The following is a 20292-nucleotide window of genomic DNA, read 5'->3' as shown; positions in this document are numbered from 1 at the left end:
ACCATTCTTACATTCGAGCAGCTGAGTCTGTTTCCTAATGCCAACTGTCAACTGTATGAGGAAAGTGAAGTGTGATAGAGCAAGATGCTAGGCTGAGCCCACAACGCAGTAAATACCAGGTGATCTGTAGTATGTACAATCTGGCAGCAGTGTGGGAGATGGAAGCACATTTTATTCAGTGAGATAACAGAAATAAAACACAATGAATGCCTTGTGTTTAGCTGAATCACATGTTGTCCATTTTGACTGGAGATATGCTAACAAGCAGAACTAAGAAGGAGCCACCATAATGTATCCATTGTTTATTCCTTTTAGTTCAGGGATTCTTTCTTTTTTTTTGTTTAGTTTGCTAACTTTATTTTTAACACCATGTTGCATGTGAACATTCTCAACTCCTGTAGTAAATCGGCCACAAATTTTTCTGTATTTCAAGCTAAGAATTGGAAGGGCTAATTACACTCAGGAAGTGTGCACAAGACATAGGACATCTTTAAAATACTGACACGATCAACAGGTATGTTTTACACTTATTGAACAGATATAACAAAATGCTTTAAATGGTATATTTAAAGAAGAACTCCAGGAATTTAGAAAACTTACCCTTGCAGTTGGGCTATCCCCGCACTGTAAGGGTTAACTGTCTAGGGGGCTCAAATAAAGAAAATATACTTAACTGATCCTTGGCTCCAATGGGCTGTTAGACCGGTCCGTGCAGCCTCTTCTTCCCTAGGCTCAGGTGCTCTAAGGATCCGCGACGTCATCACATCTAATGCAGGTCCATTGACTTGCATTAGACGTGAGAATGCTAAAGGATATTACACGGCCCAAGGGGGAGAGAGGTGAGCGCTGACCACTGCATGACTGAGGATCAGGTGAGTATATCTGCTTTATTTGAGCCCCATAGATGAAGCAAGCACTTAACCCTTGCAATGAGGCTATGCCCTACTGCAAGGGTAAATGTTTTAAATTCCCAGATTTCTTCTTTAGCATACCAAAAGAGAGCAAATAAGACAAGTTCATTGCTGGGGTTTACATCCACTTTAATGATAGTTCACCCTGAAAAGTGGGTCCAATTAACAATATTAATTTGTCTGGAATCATATGAGGGTGCACACATACATTCATTCCTGTTTTGATCAATCAGGGTTTATTTTAGTACATTTAACTCTATTGAATATTTGAGCCCACCAGATACAAAATCATTAATTAATTTCCTGTATGTGGTGAGAAATAATGATGAATCCTCTTCAATAGCTTGTGGTGGCCAGTGGGTTAAATATGGAACAGGGTCAGAAAGCTTGATTTACACCGAAGTAACAAGGGAAGGAAGAGTAACCGCACATCAGAGAGAATCATAGCACACAAGAGCAACCAAGCGGGCGAGAAAGATGTGAGCTATTGTGAGGGGAGGGGTGATCTTGTAATCGGAAAATCCTGATTTAACCTTACCGTTGCTATAACTATGAAGAATTATCATGCTGGCACCTCTGGCAATGCTGGGCTTTGAAGAAGGCTCTGGGGACTGAGCTGCACACACAGCAGCCTGTATAGTATGAGTTCTCATTGCGTTCTTGGACTAGGGTAAGAACTGCCGAGAAGGGAATATGGTGTGTGCAGGCTCTGAACTCTCTCTGCACACTAGTAGAAGGTTTAGAAATACATCCATTTCTACAAGCAGCTGGAGCGCAGCTAGAAAAAGGAGTGCAGGCTTTGCAGCCAGAGTGGGAATCCCACAGCATTAATAATGGATGGGGAGATGTTTGGATAAATTCATGCTGTGCTACAATTACTGCTTGCTGTTCCTTAGCACAACACTCGTATCTGTGCACTCAGACAGTCTGACTTATATGCAGAGCATTTCATCTTCTGCATCCCAAGAGCTGGCCCATGTCTCTGCTAAGCTCCAATTAAACATATGATTTCAAAGAAACTCACCTCCTTCAATGAACAAATAAATTGATGTATACTGTCTTTTTTAAAGGGCTGCTGCAGTCTTCTTACAGCAATCTTAGATATACAGTGTATGTAAATGTGATCAACTTAAAGAGTATGTGTACCCAAAACTTTTTTTCTATCTTTGAAAAGAATAAAGAAAGGTTAGAACCCCTCTCAGGTTTTACTTTATCGCGAGGCTCTGTTAGAGACATTTCCCATCACTTTCCGTTATGGTCAACGTTTTACCAGACAGGAAGTAAGGGAACATGGGCACCAGGAAAGCAGACAACAAAAAAAGCGATGGCAGAGGTTCTAGCATGCCACTAATTGAAGTAGAAGTTAAGTAGTATTAAACACTCAAACTTTTTTCAATTAATGAATCCAGAGCAAACAAATATGCACTCACCGGCCACTTTATTAGGAACACCTTGCTAGTACCGTGTTGGACCCCTTTTGCCTTCAGAACTGCCTTAATTTTTCATGGCATTGATTCGACAAGGTATTAGAAACATTCCTCAGAGATTTTGGTCCATATTGACATGATAGCATCATGGGCCCAAAGTGAGCCAAGAAAATATCCCCCACACCATTTCATCACTACCACCAGCCCCCATCCATGCTATCATGTTGTTTACGCCAAATTCTGGCCCGACCATCCGAATGTCGCAGCTGAAATCGAGACTCAGACCAGGCAACATTTTTCCAATCTTCTATTGTCCAATTTTGGTGAGCCTGTGTGAATTGTAGCCTCAGTTGCCTGTTCTTATCTGACAGGAATGGCACTCGGTGTGGTCTTCTGCTGCTGTAGCCCATCTGCTTCAAGGTTCAACGTGTTGTGCGTTCAGAGATGGTATTCTGCATGCCTTGGTTATAACGAGTTATTTGAGTTACTGTTGCCTTTCTATCATCTTGAATCAGTCTTACCATTCTCCTCTGACCTCTGACATCAACAAGGCATTTTCGTCCACACAACTGCCGCTCACTGGATATTTTCTCCTTTTTGGACCATTCTCTGTAAACCCAACAGATGGTTATGTGGGAAAATCCCAGTAGATCAGCAGTTTTTGAAAAACTTAGACCACTCCGTATGGCACCAACAACCATGCCACGTTCAAAGTCACTTAAATCCCCTTTCTTCCCCATTCTGATGCCCAGTTTGAACTTCAGCAAGTCTAGATGCCTAAATGCATTGAGTTACTGCCATGTGATTGGCTGATTTAGAAATTTGTGTCACCAAGCAATTGAACAGGTGTACCTAATAAAGTGGCCGGTTAGTGTATATTATCCAGCAAAGTATTTCCTTACATTTTCACCCAAACACTTACAATCATCATGTTTCCAAACAGCTGACTCCAACTCTCTCAGCTCGGCTTCCAGAACTTCCTGTCCAATACCAGATCACAAGGGACAGAGTAGACTCCAGCAGAGATTCATCTACTAGTTTGGAGTGGCGAAAAGGGAGGGGGAAGGGTAAGTAAGGAGCAGAGGAATGGCTTGCCCTGGTGTAAACACACACAGCTTACAAGCACATACAAGGGTGCCTCCATGGCACCCTGCAAGGGAAAAACACTATATCAGGGTCAGTGCTCAGGAGACCAGCTGATTCTGCAGGAAACTAAAACTTTTAAACATCAAGGAGCAGCATTCATTGTAAGTGGTTTTATCAAGATTTGAAAAAGCTTAAAAACGTTTTGACTTTAATATCACTTTAGGTAAAAAATTTGAAAAAGTACTGACAGGCAGGGTTAATATGACAGAAGAGACTGTTTAAATCTCTCCTGTCATTCACCTATCTGCCGAGATGCAGTAACTCCCATGAGCATGCATGGGAGTTACCTAATATGGCCCTGGCCAATGAAGTGGCCAAAGTACTGAACCCAGAAGAAGACCGGGACAAAAATGAAAGTGCCAGCGAAGGAGGAGAGTACTGACATTTCAGCGCTGGAGGGGATCACTTATGCAGGTAAGTCTGCCGTAATGTTCTGATATGCTGTGCTTGGTACTTTACCTCCTCTTTTAAAGCCCCACTCTGGGCAAAATATGAAACCATTCCTATCCACCTCTAGAGAAGTTATACTTCTCTAAGTTCCTCATTTGGGTGCGGGGGGCCACTAATCCAGTAATGTAAATGGTTCCTTGCCAGCCGATCCCCTACAGTCCCCTCCTATTGACATCACCCCTCTGGATACTGACAGGAGCCTGCCGCTGGGAAGCCCATAGAATATGTCGCCAGTTAGTCAATATCTCTGGATAACTTTATCCCAAAGATCAGCTTTTAATAAAAAAAAAAACAAAACATTTTTACTTGTGCCTGTGTTGGGGATAACCTTTTTACCAGACAGGAAGTGGTGCAATCTCTTCAATGGAAGCCCTGATGCTGGTTAAACATGTCAAGAGTACCAATCCTTTCCCACTCTTTCTAAAATTAAAAATTAAAGTTTTGGCTATAGATACACTTTAATGTAAATAATAATATAATTGATTGCTTATGTTTTAAAAACCTTGAAGATATATTTTGTATGTAGAGGCACCCTTTTTTTAATCATTACATTTGCAGGTTCTGCTTTCTACTACTGAACACCGGCCATGTATCACTGCTCCTCTCTTTCAGTGCACGTCTGTTATTCAGTTCTCGCATTACGGAAATAATAGACTGTCTTTAACGCAGAGGTACCCATATACAAGAGATCCCAGTTGACTGAAAAGCCTGGGCAATCTCTTCCAATCCTGAAAGTCCACCCTAAAAAGCCAGCACCTGCAGAGTCCTTTATCCTTAAGCCGGGTATACACGATTCTATTTATTTTGTTCAACTCGCGGGCTGAACAGAAAAGAAAATAGAACAGATTCCTCCATCAACACTTACGAGCGTTGATTGAGGAATCCCCTGCTCCTTCATTCAGCTGATCGAGGGATGCCAGGCGGAAGGGCCGACATCAGCACCAATGCAGCAAATTTCGTCTGGTTCAGCAGTGTATACCCGGATTTGCTGTTCCTCCCTCTCCATTGTCATAAATTTGTAAGCTCAGCTGATGTGAATGTACAAGCTATGGAAAGCCCAAGAGTCCAGCTGTCCTGAGGTTTATTTTCTGTCTGTAATACACAAAAACATCTTCACATCTTAATTAAACTCCATGGTTATTAGACATGGAGCTAATTGCCTTTTCTGATGTACTAATGACCACTAGAAGAAGCAATTGCAAATGTCTAAAAATAAATAAAATAATCAAGATATGGATCAGGAAAATGTAAGCATCTAAAATGACTACAATGGTAGCAAAGGATGGACACTGGCATTCCAAAGCAAGTTCAGTACGTGTTTATTAACGTACTAGTTGCAAGTAGAACACTCTAAACAAAGGTCAATATAACAAAGACAAATCCATTGGTAAGACAACTCTAATTTAGTACTTTGTCACTGCTTTGTTGTTTCTTTTTTTAAACTACTTTATTTTTACATTTGTATTTACAGACCCTGAATAACAGTATCTCGAACAAACAAAGCAGACACAGGCTGAAGCTAGCCACACAAGACCCCCCCCATCCATTCTAAACAGCATCTGAGTCTGGTGTGGCCAGTTTAAGAAAGGTCATTGTAGTTATTTGTTACTGATGATATACCCCATTCTGATACTGAACATACTATACATATGAATGCATGTCAGATAGTAGCCCCGTGTATGTATAGAATTCTCACACAATAGGTTCTGCTGTCCCCTGTACAATGTAAATGTTTGCCATCAAATACCTTTACTAGTGAACTTAACCAGCCATTGAGGAAATTAAACTCTTACACAATGGTCCTTTAGGGATTAGTGGAGTGTTTAAAGCTGGGTACACATGGTTTGAATTTTGGCTGAATCAGGAGGAATGTGAGGAATCAGTCAGATTTTTTTCAAAGCTGAACAAAAAAAAAAACTCTCTAAAGGGAATTTATCAAAACTGGAGCAGACAAATTGGCCCAGGTGGACATTACTCCATCCACAAAGTTAAGTGTAGGTGGAGGAATCTGTTGCACCTTTTCCATTTGACAACAGAAAATCTGCAGATAATCTATAGGTGTATGACCAGCTTAAAGGTGCCCATACACTGTACGATTATCGTACAACAATCGCGGGAAATCCTGCGATCGTACGATAATCGCAAAGTGTATGGAAGGCGTGCGAGCGTTTCCACTGTACGGTCGCGCGTCTTCCGTCGAACAAGCAGGCATGAAAAAGTGGCCTGCTTGTTCGATAACTGCCGAACGGGCCGGTGTGCGCACGCACACACTGCCCGTTTGCAGTCATCGGAAGCCCGTCCCTCATTGCAGGCATCGCAAGCCCGCCCCTCAGGGGGGCGGGCTTGCAATGATCGCAAGTACGATCTGCCTGTCCAGGATGGGCAGATCGTACGAGCTTTTAATTAGCTTACAACCACCACAAGACAGAAGTCTTGCGATGGTTGTAAGGTGTATGGGCACCTTTAGAGAGATTGGTTGCCGTGCACATATGCTCCAGATTGTGTCTGCTCCAGTTTTGATAAATTCCCCTCTCTGTGTGTACCCAGCTTTACACAAAACTGATTTCACTGTGAAACAATGTTTTCACCATTGGTGACATTTCACCAAAGCAAAAGCTCTCAGTTTTTTTCATTAAAGTGTATCTGAACCCAAAAACAAAATATTGCTCCTTCCCAATCCTTAGATGTGGGTGGCTCTACTCTATGGAGGAGCAATGGAGCCACCTTTGGATAGCAGAATTGTCACCCTGTAGGTGGTGTTAGATGCACTTTTTAGATGGATTGGACTAAGAAATGATATCTGAAATTCAGCCAGGACTTTTGAAGCACTTACAGCAACAGTCAGTTATTCTTTTGGGATATAGGTTTTACATACATGAATAAAATCTGACCATTGTGAACACCCCTGTCACTGTTATTTGATTTGTCTTAGCCCTATAGCCAGGGCTTGAAAAATTTGATAGTGTCTCACCAGTCAGTCAAAAATTTCACCAGTCAGCATGACCGGACTATAGCCTTGCAATTTATGTTAAAAAAGTTTGGGGACAGATAGAGCTTTCTTTTGGAGGTATATAATCACCACGGGGGGTATTTTTTTTTACTATATAATTTAAAAAAGTACCATAAATGTAAAAAAACGCCCATAGGCGACGATTAAAACGCTTTTACTGTTCATCAGTTTAGTGTTATCAGTGATTAAAGGAGAACTATAGGGTTAGGGATTTTCCCCATAGTTCTCCTTAGGGTAACGGGAGGACACAAACTAGCGTCCTCCCATCACCCTAAGCTCAGTATACCGCGAGCTACAGCTCGCGGTACACTGAGACGCAGCAGCTGAAGCGGATCCCGACAATTATGTCTGGATCCGCCCAGCTGCGTGAGTGACAGCTGGCTCTGCCTATCCAGAGGAAGAGCAAGCTGATTCGAGTGTCTCTCGAGACGCTCGATCGCTTGACTGTAAAGCTCCCGGCCGGCCGTGTAATTACAACGGCCGGCCAGGAAGCTGCTCGTCGGGCTCCACCGTCCTCTCGTCACAGACGAGCAGACGAGTGGATTTTTCGAGCCCTGCCTATAGCTGACACTTTTTCTGGACAGCTTGGCCTGATAAAGGAACTAATGCAGCTACTGCATCTAATAATTAGTGAGCTGCAATATATTAAGAGGGTTATTCACAAAGTTGCCAGAGGCAGCCGAGTGAATAACCCAGCCGAAGTGAAGTGAGCCGAACTATGTTCAGCTATTCACTCTGGCTCAGTACGCCTGATTTTAGCCATACATCGGCTGAAATCAGCCGTACATCGGCTGCACTTTGGTCAGCTGAACATGCTCTGCCACATCTGGATCGGCTGAGCCGAAGCCCCAGGCAGCTGATGCAGTGAGTGAATAGCATTCAGGCTCGGATATTCTGCTCGGTACCTCCGTGGTACCAAGCAGAAAAGTAAATAGGGAAAAAAGTAGATTAAAAAAAAAGTTCAAATTTTTTTTTTTTAAATGTAAATAAATAATAAATGTAAAAAAATAAAGATTTTCTAAAATAAAATAAAAAATTGGGTGGAGCTAGCAGTTACAGCTAGCTCTGCCCATCTGCTTCCTATTGTCCGGCACCTGCTAGAGTCTTCTAGCAGGTCCTGACCAATAATTAACTGGGCGGAGCTGGCCGTGACATCACAGCCGGCTCCGCCCAGTTGTTATTGTTTAATGACAGTTCAGCATCCCCAGGTCATTTGGAGACGCTGATCTGTCATTACAACTAAATGGAGCTAGCCGTGAGACCACGGCTGGCTCCATCTAGCTGTCATTTGCGGGGCTTCCGGCAGGCTGTTCGCCCCGCTTCAGCTGACACTTCGGCTCAGTCGACCCGAAGCAAATGCCTTCGGCTCGGCTGAGCCACACAGCCGCCTTCAGGTGCTGTATGGGCTATAGCGGATACCGAAGCTATGGCTGGATCAAAGACCCCTAAATGTTTGCTTTTGGGCCCAGATACACTTCAAGTAGCAATTTAGAAGGGCGTGCATTTAGGGTTCTTTAGTTTAATTTAATTAAACTAAACTAAAGAAAAAAAAATTAATGGATTGTTTAAGCTTGTCCTTATATTACATAGATTTACTAATTTTAAAGAGATTGAACATAGATCGTACAATCAGATTGTAGTGTGTATGGCCACCCATATACCTACTTTCCCCCAAAGACCAGTATTGTTAGTTTTTAAAAACACCACTTTTACTAGAACTTTAACAATTAAGATTCCTTAAGCTTCTTTGCCACAAGGAGTTGAATCTATCATTCTATCAACACAAATTACTAAAATATTTTCTATAGTGCACTATACTAACCCAGTATAGCCCATATTTTTAGGAATAGGGAGCAGTTTTCTAGTAAGTTAAAGTAGTATTAAATGTACTAAAACTTTTAAACATCAAAGAGCAGCATTTATTGTAAGTGATTTGATAAGCATTTGAAATTACTTGAAAACCTTTTGACTTTAATATCACTTTACATTTTAAAAGTAAATTAAAGGAGAATTATGGGGTCAGGGCTTTTCCCCATAGTTCTCCTTAGGGTAATGGGAGGACACAAACTAGCGTCCTCCCATCACCCTAAGCTCAGTATACCGCAAGCTACAACTCGCGGTATACTGAGACGCCGCAGTATGTCGCGAGCTACTGCTCGCGGTATACTGAGATGATGCAGCTGAAGCAGATCCTGCCAATTATGTCTCGATCTGCCCAGCTGCCTGAGTGACAGCTGGCTCTGCCTATCTAGAGGCAGAGCCAGTTGTACCCTCCCCCGTCCATTCCGCCAGTCAGCGCTGGAGGATCGGAGCTGGGAGGGGGGAACCCAGGCCCTCCCCTGTCATGGCAGAGGGCCGTGACAGGATCGAGAAGTGATCGAACGCCGGTATGTGTTCGCTCACCTCCCAATCTATTGAGCCGACCTCACCTCATAGTTCTCCTTTAATGAAAATATCAAAGTGGGCATCTAAGAAGATGCTGTAACAATAGGTTTTAAAGTGTATATAAACCATAAATCTATTTTCAATCTGTTGACCTTCATGCTTCACTTCATACAGTCTTCTTAAGCAGGGTTGTCCCCTTAATAAGGGTTGCCTCAAGCAGCATCTCAATGTTCATGTGTGAAGTGCAGTACACAGAGCTGCATGGCTGCTCTGCTGCACAATGTCGCCCCCTTTTCCAGCCAGAGCATCCCAGGTTGCTAAGAGCCAGATGGGGAGATGTGAAAGGGCCATACACATCTCACCGCCCAGCTCTTAGCAACCTGGGATGCTTTGGTCAGTTTCCCGCCCATTTCCTGGCAACTAGTGTTGTTACTGGTTGCCAGGAGCTGGGCCGGACACCGGCCAGAGCATCCCAGGTTGCTAAAGGTGGCCATACACTTTACAACCCTCGCAAGACTTTTGTCTTGCGAGGGTTGTAAAGTACTTTAAAAAACGTACGATCTGCCCATCTTGGACAGGCAGATCGTTCTTGCGATCATCGCAATGACTGCAATGAGGGGCAGCTTCCGACGACTGCAAACGGGCAGTGTGCGCGTGCGCACACCGGCCCGTTCGGCAGTTGTCGAACAAGCAGGCTACTAACTCGCCGAGAATAGTACGATTCCCGGCAGGTTTTTCAGCCTGCTTGTTCGACGGAAGGCGTGCGACCGTACAGTAGAAACGGTCGCACGCCTTCCATACACTTTGCGATTATCGTACGATCGTGGGATTTCCCGCGATTCTCGTACGATAATCGTACAGTGTATGGGCACCTTAAGAGCCAGGTGGGGAGATGTGTAAGGGCCGTACACATCTCACCGCCCAGCTCTTAGCAACCTGGGATGCTTTGGTCGGACTCCTGCCCAGCTCCTGGCAACCAGTGTTGTCACTGGTTGCCAGGAGCTGGGCAGGACACCGGCCAGAGCGTCCCAGGTTGATAAGAGCTGGGCCGGGAAATACAGATTCTGCAGTTGGGTGGCGTCACTCTCCTGTCTGGCAGCGCTGCCTCCTCTCCCCCCTCCCGTGTGCTCAACCACCACCAACATCCCCCAACCAACCTCCCAGCGCCTAAGGTGGCAAAAAGTCTGGGGACACCACTGTTCTTAAAAATTGTGCTTTTGTTAATCTATTGCACAGTTTCGTACCTGGAAATTCTGCCAGTAACAACACTTCCTGTTTCAGGCTGACAATGACATTGCCTCACAATTAGCAGCAGCATTGTTAGTCTGCCATGCAAACTTTTTTTATTTGGCTTTTGGGCTGTCTATCTGATAGACCTGATAAGTAAGTTAACAGTCAACTGAAAGAGTGCACACGGGTAGCTGACAACAGTTCTCCTAATTGTAAGCCAGTGTCTTAGCACTGTGAACTGAAACAGCTGTTACTTGGCAGGATCTCCAAGTAAGAAACTTTGCAATAGAGTCACAAAAAAATATACTGAAAAGCAGATTCTGGGTTTACATACATTTTAACTTGGAACAGTACATTACACTCCAGCCTGAATTTATGGATAATCCATATGGACTATGACCTGTTATGGCCAGGAGGTGGTAATGGACATTTTGTTGGGAAGACAACCATTGTATGGTTATCATTGAAGCATATACCTGTATGTTTTCTTCACTGTCTGCAGGCCACTATTACATTTTAGATGCCTTCTTCAGTGATCGCAATATAAAGGGTATAGTTAGTGACTCAGACATAATGTACATACAAATATACACATGAACTGGATAGCCCTGGGTCTTTATTCAGCCTTAATAACTTACTTCCTCCCTTTTGTTGCTGTGATTGTTTTCCCAATTTAAAAAAAAAAAAATATGTATCTAATGTTTACACCTGGTTTATCATAAGATAATTTTTTTTGTTTGAAAGACATTGTTTAGACCACTGCTCTAATAAAATATTGGATGTGGGCCACCATTAGGTAACTGGTGAAAACACAAACCACTTTATTTCCAGATATGGATAAAAAAACATATGTAAGGCTATTATTGAAACATCTCTTCTTGCCTACAGACAAAACACTAGGACATTAGAATAAATTATTATACCTTTCCTATATAGTGTGTAAAGCCCATAACCCCAGCACTCTAGCTGTTGTGGAACTACAAATCCCACGAGGCATTGCAAGATTCTCACAGGCATAACTCCCAGAGACAGATACATCATGGGATTTGTAGTTTCACCACAGCTGGAGGGCCAGAGTTTGCCCAACTTTGCACAAGCCCATTCGCTGAGATGCAGCGTTCATGTGCACAATTTTATGTAGAGTGTACAATGTGTGCACTCCATTCAGGTCCCCGCAGGGCAGCGCAGTACCATCCACTGCGCTGCGATAAAATGCAGTATGCTTGCATTTTATTGCAGCTCCCTGCCCATCACTCCTGATTTGTGGTGTGAGTGGGACACATAGAAAACAATTGTTTTCTTTATGTCCTTGTGGTGGCCTGCATTGATCCGACGTGGTACAACAAAGGTCACCCCTAGATGTGTGAACAGTGCCCCATGCAGACCTCCCGTCAGCATGGACTTGAGGTCCTAAACTAAAATTGACACCCATGGCACGTGCCCTGCCTGCCACAAGCTAGATATGGCACTGCTAACTGCAGGTGAATCCTCAGATTCTTGCTGCATGTTGGCACTTTTTAGCCTGTGTGCATGAGGCCTAACTGAGATCTTCACTAACATCTGCTGCTATGGGTCTTTCTGATCTAAGGACTTTTTGTTACAAATGTACTAAACTGAGACATAATTATACAGTCTGGAGAGCTTCTAACAATTGTAAAATTGATCTGAGCTGAAAGGTATCTGATGCTGATAATATGTTGTGTTGCTTTTACAAAGACTGGCTAGCAGCCAAACGTATTCTAAGCGGTCCTTAGTTGTTTAGGCTTCTGATGTTTTCTTCTAACTGTACATTGAATTACTAGTTTGGATTATAGGGAACTGTTCATTAAAATCATCAGAGCTATTGTCTATTCAAAGAAATAGTATAATTCACCAAGTTGAGTTGCCATTGAAGATATACCTCATGTTACATTACAGCCTTATCAGTGGATGTTTTCTGTGTAGTTTGTAATTATATAAGTTGTACACACAGGGCCATCCCTATAATTGGTCAGGACCCCTTTTCCGGGCGGAGCACCCCAGGTTGCTAAGAGCTCTTACCAACTTGTGATGTTCCGTCCGGCATCCCGCCCAGCTCACTGATGTCAGTGCTTGTCAGGAACTAAGCGCGACGCTCTGGCTTGCATCCTGTCAAGCTCCTGGCAACCAGTGACATCACTTAGCTAGGCAGGATGCCAGACTGAGCTGGACCCAGAGGTAAATAGTACATTTTCAAAGACATTAGATGGACCTGAGTAGCATAGTAATTTCCAGTAAATGGCTGGGCAGACGTTTTATAAATCAAACCCACTGTAATTAGGTAATAGACAAACTCATACTACACCCCCAATTATGTGGATCATTAGTAATTTATATGGCAAAAATTATTGGTTAAACCCAGAACAGTTTTTTCACCATTACTTTACTTTTGTACTGGCTTTTAAAAATAGCAAAGTTTATTCAAAGATAAGATAAAGGTTTTAGTGCTGAATAACACCTCTAAATACTACCTTTCTTTTGATATCTGTACGTCAGACCAAAAAGAGGGGCAACTGATCGATCATGTTATTGCTATTATTGTTATTATTATTGCTGCCTTGTTATGACTATTGCAACTCCCTCCTCATTGGCCTTCCACTACACAGGCTACCCCACCTTCAGTCTATCATGAATGCAGCTGCTAGACTCATTCACCCGACCAACTGCTCAGTGACTGCATCCCCCCTCTGTCAATCCCTCCACTGGCTTTCACTCGCCCAGAGGATAAAATTCAAAATATTAACAGTCACTTATAACGCTATCCACATCTCTGCCCCCGGATATATCTCAGACCTTGTCTCAAAATATCACCCTAACCGTCCACTCCGCTCTTCCTGAGACCTCCTGCTTCCAGCTCCCTTCCGGGGGAAGAAGAGGAGAAACACACTGACTGATGCGGGGGGGAGACACCGACTTATGCTAACTTACGCTAGGGGAGGGGGGAGACACCGACCGACATTGGGGGTCCCTTAAAAATTTCCTCGGCCAAAAACGGGGTCACAAGTGGAGAAAGTTTAAGAAGGCCTTCTCTAGAGTACCTCCCATCCTCTGGAACTCTTTACCCCAACCTGTCTGTCTATCTCCCACCTTGACTGCCTTTAGAAGATCCCTAAAGACTCTTCAGGGAAGCCTATCCCACCTCAACCCAACCACTGAACCGTCACGTTCTCAAACAATTCTTCCCCACACAGCTACCTCCTCATGTATCACTTGCCCCTCCTCTTTTAGATTGTAAGCTCTCATGGGCAGGGCCCTCCTTACCATCTTGTCTTGAATTGTATTGTGACTGTAATGTCTTCCTTATATTGTAAAGCGCTGCGCAAACTGTTGGCGCTATATAAATACTATGTAATAGTAATGTCCTTAATGAGGGCCATGTGACGAACCGCACGACACCCCGACTGTGTGCCTCAGTCACTATGTAGCTTCCTCTCCACTGGAACCCTCAGCCCAAACCTGCCTAATTATTGGACGGAACCAATATATTAGGACAGAAGACTAAACTCACAAAATAATAAAGATTTACCCCAAACATCAGATAACACCAATGTTGAAGTCAAAACAGGAACGGCTTTATTGAAAACCAGCACAGTATTTATACAGTTCTGGCAGTCTAAAATCATAACGCAATCAGACATTCAAACAATGCAAGCAGACCATCCCCTCCCCGGTGCCTTAATTAAAGAGTAGGGAGAGAGAAGACACATATGATGAGATTATCTCCTGAGCGTCTATCATATGTTAATGTACTCGGCTACATCTAGTGACAAGTTAATCCCCCCATTGTTAACCCAATCAGACAAATGGTCAGACTCCCATTTAATTTGTTAGTCTGTTAGTCAAGCCTAAATCCAGAGTCTGGTCCAGGACAGGATACTGGGGTATAGGAAAACACAATCTCAGCTCCCCATGTATCCCCACATAATTGAGAAATAGATCTCTGGGGTCCTCTTGATCCATGGGGCGCAAACAAAGGGTCCCCAACAGCCCAAAGCACCCTGAGAAGCCTCTCTCCCAATCAATAGAGCGCAGTCTACATCCAAGGCCCATAGCTGGTGGGAAGGAGGCAGGCGTGTAGCCCCCTCCATGTAGCAGATTAATGGAGGCTTCCGTCACAGGTCAGTCCCTCCAAATGAGGAATAGTTGGGAGGTATTGTGCACAAGACAGCCATGTTTGCTCATTACTGTATATATCCAGACCCTCCTTCTGTTTTCTGCTTAGTACTGCTTAACAGTGATTGTGCCTTGCTCCATTCTCACTGCAAGTCTACCAGACAGGGTTGATTAAAACGAAAACAGACTCTCTGTATTGGGGGTCCCTTAAAAATTTCCTCGGCCAAAAACGGGGTCACAAGTGGAGAAAGTTTAAGAAGGCCTTCTCTAGAGTACCTCCCATCCTCTGGAACTCTTTACCCCAACCTGTCTGTCTATCTCCCACCTTGACTGCCTTTAGAAGATCCCTAAAGACTCTTCAGGGAAGCCTATCCCACCTCAACCCAACCACTGAACCGTCACGTTCTCAAACAATTCTTCCCCACACAGCTACCTCCTCATGTATCACTTGCCCCTCCTCTTTTAGATTGTAAGCTCTCATGGGCAGGGCCCTCCTTACCATCTTGTCTTGAATTGTATTGTGACTGTAATGTCTTCCTTATATTGTAAAGCGCTGCGCAAACTGTTGGCGCTATATAAATACTATGTAATAGTAATGTCCTTAATGAGGGCCATGTGACGAACCGCACGACACCCCGACTGTGTGCCTCAGTCACTATGTAGCTTCCTCTCCACTGGAACCCTCAGCCCAAACCTGCCTAATTATTGGACGGAACCAATATATTAGGACAGAAGACTAAACTCACAAAATAATAAAGATTTACCCCAAACATCAGATAACACCAATGTTGAAGTCAAAACAGGAACGGCTTTATTGAAAACCAGCACAGTATTTATACAGTTCTGGCAGTCTAAAATCATAACGCAATCAGACATTCAAACAATGCAAGCAGACCATCCCCTCCCCGGTGCCTTAATTAAAGAGTAGGGAGAGAGAAGACACATATGATGAGATTATCTCCTGAGCGTCTATCATATGTTAATGTACTCGGCTACATCTAGTGACAAGTTAATCCCCCCATTGTTAACCCAATCAGACAAATGGTCAGACTCCCATTTAATTTGTTAGTCTGTTAGTCAAGCCTAAATCCAGAGTCTGGTCCAGGACAGGATACTGGGGTATAGGAAAACACAATCTCAGCTCCCCATGTATCCCCACATAATTGAGAAATAGATCTCTGGGGTCCTCTTGATCCATGGGGCGCAAACAAAGGGTCCCCAACAGCCCAAAGCACCCTGAGAAGCCTCTCTCCCAATCAATAGAGCGCAGTCTACATCCAAGGCCCATAGCTGGTGGGAAGGAGGCAGGCGTGTAGCCCCCTCCATGTAGCAGATTAATGGAGGCTTCCGTCACAGGTCAGTCCCTCCAAATGAGGAATAGTTGGGAGGTATTGTGCACAAGACAGCCATGTTTGCTCATTACTGTATATATCCAGACCCTCCTTCTGTTTTCTGCTTAGTACTGCTTAACAGTGATTGTGCCTTGCTCCATTCTCACTGCAAGTCTACCAGACAGGGTTGATTAAAACGAAAACAGACTCTCTGTATTCTCTAATTATGTTAAACATCCACATTTGTGCCCCCACAGTGTCACCTTTGTCCAGACTTTAAAGGTAATTTTTTATGAAAAAAATGTAAAAAAGCTCTGGTATTGCTAATATGTGCCGTATTCACATAAATTGTAATGATAGATCTTATTTAAAGTTAAAGTTATTTTATTCTTAGTAATTTGAGTAAATGGAGCAGTTTCTTATGTAGTTTATTCTTGACCAGTCCTTAGCGAGGTTTAATGGGTCAGACGATATCATAAAATCACAAGTGAAATGACCAGTGGCTGTTTTGCCATAGGAGCTCTACGCTGATCGTATTCCCCCTGCAGAACCTCTTTCGAAATGTCACCAGCCCATAAAGATGTTTGTAACATTGCAGAACCAGGGCATGATAAAATCCTTGCAATCTACCGTATGTGGTAGTGTATATATATTTAGTTAAATAAGCTGCAATTTCGCTTTACTATTTTTTACTGTGAAATGTTTAACACCATGAGTAGACAAATGTATTATACTTCTTAGGTCCTTAAATATTTGCCCTCATGTCAAAGCATGAGAAACAGTTGACAATGTTGTAAACATACAGTGAAGTGGGTAGAAAATGAAGAGCTACTCATGCTTCTTGCTTTATGTAGAATAGACAAATGACATCTGTTTCCTATTTCTTCAGGAAATGAATAATTTCAGCTGTGTGCAGGCCAGACTTTGCACTATTGAAGCCTAAGGAAGGACTTTTTATAGTCTATGCTGTGTTCACATCTGTCAAGGGAACTGTGATCTCTTCCCCTCTCTCTTCTTTGTCTTTGGTCTTCCACAATCTTTAACACACAAATGTCTTCTACTACTAACAGGTATGGGTTTTTCTTTAGTATTCTTCTCTGCATGACCATTGTCCTGCTGCATATTCTCTCCACCCTTTGCTTATAGATCTGCGCAGAAATGTAATGCTGGCCATACATGGCTTGATTCCTGCTTAAAGAAAAACTCCAGACATATTAAACATTAATCCGTGCAGTAGGTCTACCCCTGCACTGCAAGGGTTAATTGCTCAATTTGGTTTACAGTCTAAGATAAAAAAGATATACTCACCTGATCCTTGGTCCCACGCCGTTGACTGCTCACCTGTCTGGCCCTCCACTCCGGCTGTAGAATGTCTCTTGGAGTCCTCACGTCCAATGCAAGTCAATGGATGTGATGACATCATGGATCCTTAGATTGGGCGTTTGGGCCAGGCAGGACTAAGGATGAGTATATCTTCTTTACTTTGAGCCTTGACTAATCACTCCTCAATGAAGGGAAGAAGGGAAATAGTTACAAAGAAAAGAAGCACGTGGGGAGCAGTGGTAAAGAGATGGGAAGGTGTAGTTCATCCAGGGGTTGGCTGGATCTAAGCGGCTTAGACTTGTAGAAGATCATGATGAAAATTGTGTATGTAATCTGTCCAAGGTGACCAAACTCAAAGGAATTTCCAATATGAAACTTTGGAGATAGCAGTCAGTACCTGTAATCCTCTGTTTAACCACCATGAAGCTGGGATTTAATCGATTCCAGGATCTAGCTATTGTTTGTCACATAGCCAGAAATAAAAAGGAGGCTAATATAACTTCAGTTTAGAACGGAGACAGCAGTGTTTCAATTACCAGGACCCCCCGGGGATTTTGTGGAAGATTGCAATGTAAAAGTGTTCTAAGGAGGGTATACACTTAATCCATAGTTTTTGTACTTTAGGGTAGGACAACCAGACAGGTAGCATGGATCCAGGCTAGACACAGCTTCCAGGGGGCTTATTTTCCATTTCAATATTTTTTATGGTTTCTACAAGAACGTAAAAAGAAATTCCACATCCATAAAGTAGAATATTTAAAAACGTAAGTAAACTGTACAATCATACTTGGGTATTTGAAAACCCGGTAGGCTGGGATAAGATAGACAACTCTAAAATAGAGCTATAGCATGGTGAAGCTCATAATAATACAAAGACAGCAATACATTCCTGTACAAAAAGCAAAAAACTGGAGTGTCCCGCCTACTGCCATTTGGAGCAGCTCTGTGCCTTGTGATCTCTGTGATTGCTTATCGCAGCAATCACATGGCAATGTTTACATTGCCAACCCTCCCCTTCCTCTTTCACCAGAGGGAGGAGAACAGAGAGAATAAAGGAAGGATTCTGTCTACTCTGAGGGGCGTATTAACCACTTTTCCTCCCTTATCCTGTACATTAACCCCTTCATCCCCATCCTCTCACTGTATGTGACCTATACATTAACCTCTTCACCGCCTCCTCCCTCTGGCCTGTACATTTATAGATCTGAACATAAATATACACCCGTGCCCGTATCTAGTGCACCATTACTAAGCTACATGTTTTAAAAAAAGGTTGTGGCAAAAAATCAGATCACCTTGGAGTGTCTACTTTACAAAATGGGGACATTTCGAGGGTGTTCGTACTGGACTGTCATTTCTATTTTGGTGCAATCTGTTTTTATTGAAATTTTTCATACACAAATCAAAGAAAAAGCATACACATAAAGGTTTCAGCCACAAAAGAAACAATACAGAAAAACAGAACAAGAGGTGGGTGCCCATAGGGAGCCCGGCATAGCATGGTATCATTACAGATACTGATAATCAGATGTTGGAGCAAGGCTCTGATACTGAACAATATAGGTAATCAAGTCATACAGAGTAGTTTGCAGCAAGGGTACGGGTCCATTCGCTTCACCCGCCCTAGTGCGTAAACACCACTGATCCAGTGACTCGGAAGTAAAATAAACGGGAAAAAGAGAAACTGCCTACTTAGTGGAGTTTCCTTGCCCTCTTGTACAGCACCTCTTGTGGCGCAGGATGACCGTTCTAGCAGCTGTGAGAAAGTGGCGCAAGAGGCCTTTTTTTGCCGACTTAAGCGACCGGGCAACATAGGCAGCAACAGTATCCTAGGGTCGTCTGCCACCGCAACACCTGTCACTCTGTCATTTTTATTTGATATGTTTTATGAAAGAAAGTAAGGCTTTTTTACATAGTAAGGAATAAAAATGTGGTTATTAAATATATCAAATATGAATGCGCATGCAGGGATCATAATCTGTTTACTGATCTGCAAAAGAGGATGTTCTGGTTACGTTATGCAATGTACAAAAATATCCAAGTTTTGTTGCTTTAGAACCAAAAAGGTGCAGCAAAGAATGTGTGCATTTTAAAGCTTCAACCTTAAAATGGAAAAAAACCCCCCCAAAACCCTCCAATTTGACAAACAGCAGGATTACTTACTACAACCTCTATCCGCACCGTATAACGTCTTGCATCCATACTTGCCATGGTCAAAGCCTGCATTACATTTTTTTTTATATGGTATGTCATCACTGTTGTACAGCTGTTGCACATTCACATATTGAAGCTCCTTTGTGAATTTGCCTTATGTATACTGTAGCAGCTGTGCACATGTTCACACACATTGGGGTCTATTTATAAAAATTTTGCATAGCTTATTTGTCCAGCGAAACTGCAGGTACGTTTGGTTCTGTACAAGTTAACCATCTGGTATGAGAATGGGGCAAAATGAAATGTTCCTGTGCTATTTTCTCTTCTTGTTGACGTTCTTAAGAATATAAAAAACATAAATTAGCTGGGGCTTGCTGTCACTTGCATATGAAATGAGCACTAATAAATCATGAACAGTCCTGTCAATATCAATAACTTTGAGGCCTCGTTCACACCAGTGCGTTCTGGCCGGCTTACAGCCGGCTTACTATGTTGTGGGGCAGGAGGTGGCGTGGAGGTCCATTGAAGTGAATGGAACCGTAGCCACGCCCTTTCGGCCGCAATGCAATTGGGTGCACGGGAACGCAAGGCACATCAATGCCTGTGGTTGAGATGCTTTGCATTCCCTTGCGGCCGATCACATCGCTGCTGAAGGGAGTGGCTACGGTGGCCCCCATGCCCCACAACTTAGTGAACAATGCGATGCAGTGCGTTCCAGGCCAGAATCGGGCGGAACGCACTGTGTTTGGTGTGAAATAGGCCTGATATTACTGTGTTGCAGGTAGATTACGTGG

The 20292-nt window shown here is 43.2% G+C and overlaps 1 protein-coding gene across 2 annotated transcripts in view; it reads left to right on the top strand.

The window, feature by feature from the left end:
• HOMER3 (homer scaffolding protein 3) overlaps positions 1-20292 on the top strand; it is a 131269-nt gene that overhangs the window by 40242 nt on the left and 70735 nt on the right. The window contains exon 4 of one of the 2 annotated variants that reach the window (XM_018573500.1): positions 16911-17091. The exons of the other annotated variant lie outside the window; for it this stretch is intronic. Within the exon in view, the coding sequence (XP_018429002.1) occupies positions 17072-17091 (20 nt within the window). The 5' untranslated portion in view covers positions 16911-17071. The remainder of the gene's footprint in view (positions 1-16910; positions 17092-20292) is intronic. 2 annotated transcript variants of the gene reach the window in all.

Source organism: Nanorana parkeri, unplaced genomic scaffold (genome assembly GCF_000935625.1).
Source record: "Nanorana parkeri isolate BGI_ZX_2015 unplaced genomic scaffold, ASM93562v1 scaffold2402, whole genome shotgun sequence".
In the NCBI taxonomy this organism is placed as follows: Eukaryota; Metazoa; Chordata; class Amphibia; order Anura; family Dicroglossidae; genus Nanorana; species Nanorana parkeri.
The sequence above is the reverse complement of the archived record's forward strand: the minus strand, read 5'-3'. Positions and strand labels throughout refer to the sequence as shown.